Here is a 3854-nt window from a genome sequence, read left to right on the forward strand (position 1 = left end):
AAGATGAGAGAATGAAAGAGTGATAGACTAAGAGAATAAGATAATGAGTATTTATAGGAAGAGAAATGATGAAAAATTACATTTAGAAAAATGAGAGTTACAATTCTAATTTATTGTTTTGTTTTAATACAATTGATTAATACAACTTAGTGGAGAAATAAAGTTAATGCATAATTTATAGGGAGAAGCTATAAAGATTTCAGTTTTATATTATGTGAGTTACATGTGAAAATTAATTGTTTTAAATTTGTGTTTTAATATAATTTTCTTTTGTTAAAATTGCATTGCCAAGTGGACCAATAAGGAGAGACTGAAACTCTACTTTTATATATATGATTGTTGTAAATTGGAAAAAAAAAAAAAACACATTAAATCCATTAATCCAATACTCAGTATTTCTTAAATTTATTTGGCTGTTTACATTTATTTGATCTGTATTGCATCTCAGCCATTTTTCCTCAGCCAAAATCTAGGATTAATTATGTAAATAACCTTAATATTATTACAGAAATACAGATAGATAATAGGCATAAATAAAGAGTGGCAAAATTGTAAATAAGTGAATATTCTTTTCCTTTTTAGCATTTATAAATTGGGAACAAATGGTCCCTCTCTGTCTCTCTCGCTGCCTCTTTTTTTTCTTAACTCTTTCTTCACTTTTTCACTCCCAAATCAATTTTTTAGGGTTTTTAATTTTTGTTGTAATTTGCTCTCCTCCGCATATATATCTACACAAAACCACTGTGAGCGTGTGTCTGTATTCATCGATCTTGTTAAGTAGTATCCCGTTATCAGATTTTTCCTAGTCGACCTGCCTTTTAAGAGTCATCAATCATGTCGCTGAGACCCAACGCTAGGACGGAGGTTCGCCGGAACCGGTACAAAGTTGCGGTGGATGCTGAGGAAGGAAGACGGAGGAGGGAAGACAACATGGTTGAGATCCGTAAAAGCAAGCGTGAGGAGAGTTTGATGAAGAAGAGACGTGAAGGTATGCAAGCTCTTCAGGATTTCTCTCTAGCTTCCTCCGCTCCTCATGCCGCCTCTAAGAAGGTACAAATACTGGGGTTTTTTCTTGGATTGGTTCGATTGTTCCTAGAGTCAAAAGTTTTTTTTTTAGGGTTTTAGGGTTTTAGGGTTTCTTGGATTCTGGATACTTGTTGTTGTTAGGGTTGATGATTGGCTTGAAAAAATCCATTGTAGTTGGAGAGTTTGCCGGATATGGTTGCTGGGATTTGGTCCGATGATCCTGCCTTGCAGCTTGAGTCCACTACTCAGTTCAGGAAGCTTCTCTCTATCGGTACTTATTTTGTATTCTTAATTCTCTCTTTATTATGCGTTTTGATATTACGTATTCTTTTTAACTGTTTTGTCTCTCTCTCTCTGTCTGTGTTGTGTTTTTGCATAGAGAGGAGTCCTCCAATTGAGGAAGTGATAGGTGCTGGTGTTGTTCCTCGGTTTGTTGAGTTTCTTAAGAAAGAAGAGTATCCTGCGATTCAGGTGAAGAAGAACAGTCTTGCCTCTTTTACTTGATTCAATCTTCGTTGGAATCTTGTTTCCTGAATTCTGATTTGCTTTGATCGTTTTTAGTTTGAGGCAGCTTGGGCTTTAACAAACATTGCATCTGGAACCTCGGATCACACAAAGGTTGTAATCGATCACGATGCTGTTCCAATCTTTGTCCAGCTTCTTGCTTCCCCTAGCGATGATGTCCGTGAGCAGGTATGGAACTTCGAATGTTTTTATCATTTAGTATGGGACTTCTGATGATTACTGAATCATGGGAAATTATGCAATTTGTAAGATATTGATCATGAGATTGCGTGCTAACTTGCAGGCTGTATGGGCGTTGGGTAACGTTGCTGGTGATTCACCACAGTGCCGTGATCTTGTTCTTAGTTACGGGGCACTAATGCCGCTGCTCAATCAGCTTAATGAGCATGCCAAATTGTCCATGCTTCGAAATGCCACCTGGACCTTGTCAAACTTCTGTCGTGGCAAGCCTCAGCCTCACTTTGACCAGGTCTTCTAACTTTTTTTCCGTCCAGGCTTGTTTCTTCATTGTTTATGTTTAGTATTCTTTTTAACATATGAAGCATGATTAACAGGTGAAACCCACTCTTCCAGCCCTTCAACGACTAGTTCATTCGAACGATGAAGAAGTCTTGACAGATGCCTGTTGGGCACTCTCATACCTCTCTGATGGGACCAATGACAAAATCCAGACTGTTATCGAGGCCGGTGTTGTCCCAAGACTTGTTGAACATCTCCTGTCAGTAAACTTCTTTAACTCTCTTTATTTTCTGTCCCCATCATACATGTGTTGATAATTAACTTGACACCTTGCTCTTGATATTTCAGCCATCCTTCTCCATCTGTGCTAATTCCTGCACTTCGCACCGTCGGGAATATAGTCACTGGAGATGATCAACAAACGCAGGTATGATATCAAAATCCTGTCTACTGAAGTTCTCACAGTACTTCTCTGAATTATATATGATAGTATACCTTTTGCTTTTGGTGAAGGATAGCTTTGGTTATAAGCACATCAATTAATTATGAGAACCCTTGGCCTTTAGGAATTACCGAATTGGTTCAAAGTACGACTAGAACTTTTATAATTGATATGGTAACAGAAACATTTTGTAGTGATATATACCATGCATACATCTAATCAAAGACTGGTATATATATACGATATAGTGTTGGGCAATTGCGTGCTACCCGCTTGTTCTTCTCTCATAGCCAACCTTTCATCAAGACAATGGGAGGGTTGAATGCTTATCACTTGACCCTCCCTCTGTGCCACTCTGTACATATTATTAGATATGCAATGCCGTTTCTGTTATATGTTGCTTGTGTCATATGTTTTTGTTGCAATTAATTCTTGGTTTAAATTTGTTTTTTCCGTAATCTATCTAAGCCGACTTTTATACATCTGAAAAACATCTTACAATCGTTTTTACTTGGGAAATCCAATGAACTTCTTCTCCAGTGGGTGATCAATAGCGGTGCTCTACCTTGTCTTGCCAACCTTCTAACTCAAAACTATAAGAAAAGCATAAAGAAGGAAGCTTGCTGGACGATTTCAAACATCACAGCAGGCAACAAAGACCAGATCCAGGTGCGCAGTTGCTACTTTTTCATCATGTGTGTTCTACAGTTTTCCATCCAGAACCTTTTTAACATTACTAGTTGTGTTTAAAATCTTTTTGTTTTCCAATGGTTGCAGACAGTAGTTGAAGCTAATCTGATTACCCCTTTGGTCAATCTACTTCAAAATGCTGAATTTGACATTAAGAAAGAAGCTGCATGGGCAATTTCAAATGCAACTTCAGGTGGATCTCATGATCAAATCAAGTATGTCACTGTATTCTTTACCTTCTTCTTAACTTCTAGTTACTTCGCGTTATGAATTACGTTGGGTCTATATATCAATTTTTTGTTCCCGTTGGTTATACAGATACCTGGTGGAGCAAGGATGCATAAAACCATTATGCGATCTCCTGGTATGCCCAGATCCTAGAATCATAACTGTCTGCCTTGAAGGATTGGAAAACATTTTGAAGGTTGGAGAGGCAGAGAAGAACTTGGGTAACACAGGGGACATGAACTATTACGCTCAGCTGATTGATGATGCAGAAGGGTTAGAAAAGATCGAGAACCTTCAGAGCCATGACAACCAGGAGATCTACGAGAAGGCAGTCAAAATTCTGGAGGCATACTGGCTTGAAGACGAAGATGAGGAGACACCACAACCTCCAGGTGTTGATGGTTCTCAGGCTGGGTTCCAGTTTGGAGGCAACCAAGCTCCGGTCCCATCCGGGGGATTTAACTTCAGCTGAAGGTAAGAAGAA

At 38.5% G+C, this 3854-nt stretch overlaps 1 protein-coding gene across 4 annotated transcripts in view; it reads left to right on the forward strand.

The window, feature by feature from the left end:
- The window catches only part of LOC104764377 (importin subunit alpha-1), a 4938-nt gene continuing 1711 nt past the window's right edge, over positions 628-3854 (forward strand). For 3 of the 4 annotated variants that reach the window (XM_010487899.2, XM_010487897.2, XM_010487898.2), the window contains exons 1-10: positions 628-1050; positions 1201-1297; positions 1406-1497; positions 1588-1719; positions 1835-2020; positions 2106-2269; positions 2359-2437; positions 2993-3121; positions 3230-3357; positions 3461-3844. In XM_010487899.2, coding sequence (XP_010486201.1) covers positions 835-1050; positions 1201-1297; positions 1406-1497; positions 1588-1719; positions 1835-2020; positions 2106-2269; positions 2359-2437; positions 2993-3121; positions 3230-3357; positions 3461-3842 — 1605 coding nt within the window. In that variant the 5' untranslated portion in view covers positions 628-834 and the 3' untranslated portion in view covers positions 3843-3844. The remainder of the gene's footprint in view (positions 1051-1200; positions 1298-1405; positions 1498-1587; positions 1720-1834; positions 2021-2105; positions 2270-2358; positions 2438-2992; positions 3122-3229; positions 3358-3460; positions 3845-3854) is intronic. The other variant, XM_010487896.2, reaches the window with a different exon arrangement.

Source organism: Camelina sativa, chromosome 19 (assembly GCF_000633955.1).
Source record: "Camelina sativa cultivar DH55 chromosome 19, Cs, whole genome shotgun sequence".
In the NCBI taxonomy this organism is placed as follows: domain Eukaryota; kingdom Viridiplantae; phylum Streptophyta; class Magnoliopsida; order Brassicales; family Brassicaceae; genus Camelina; species Camelina sativa.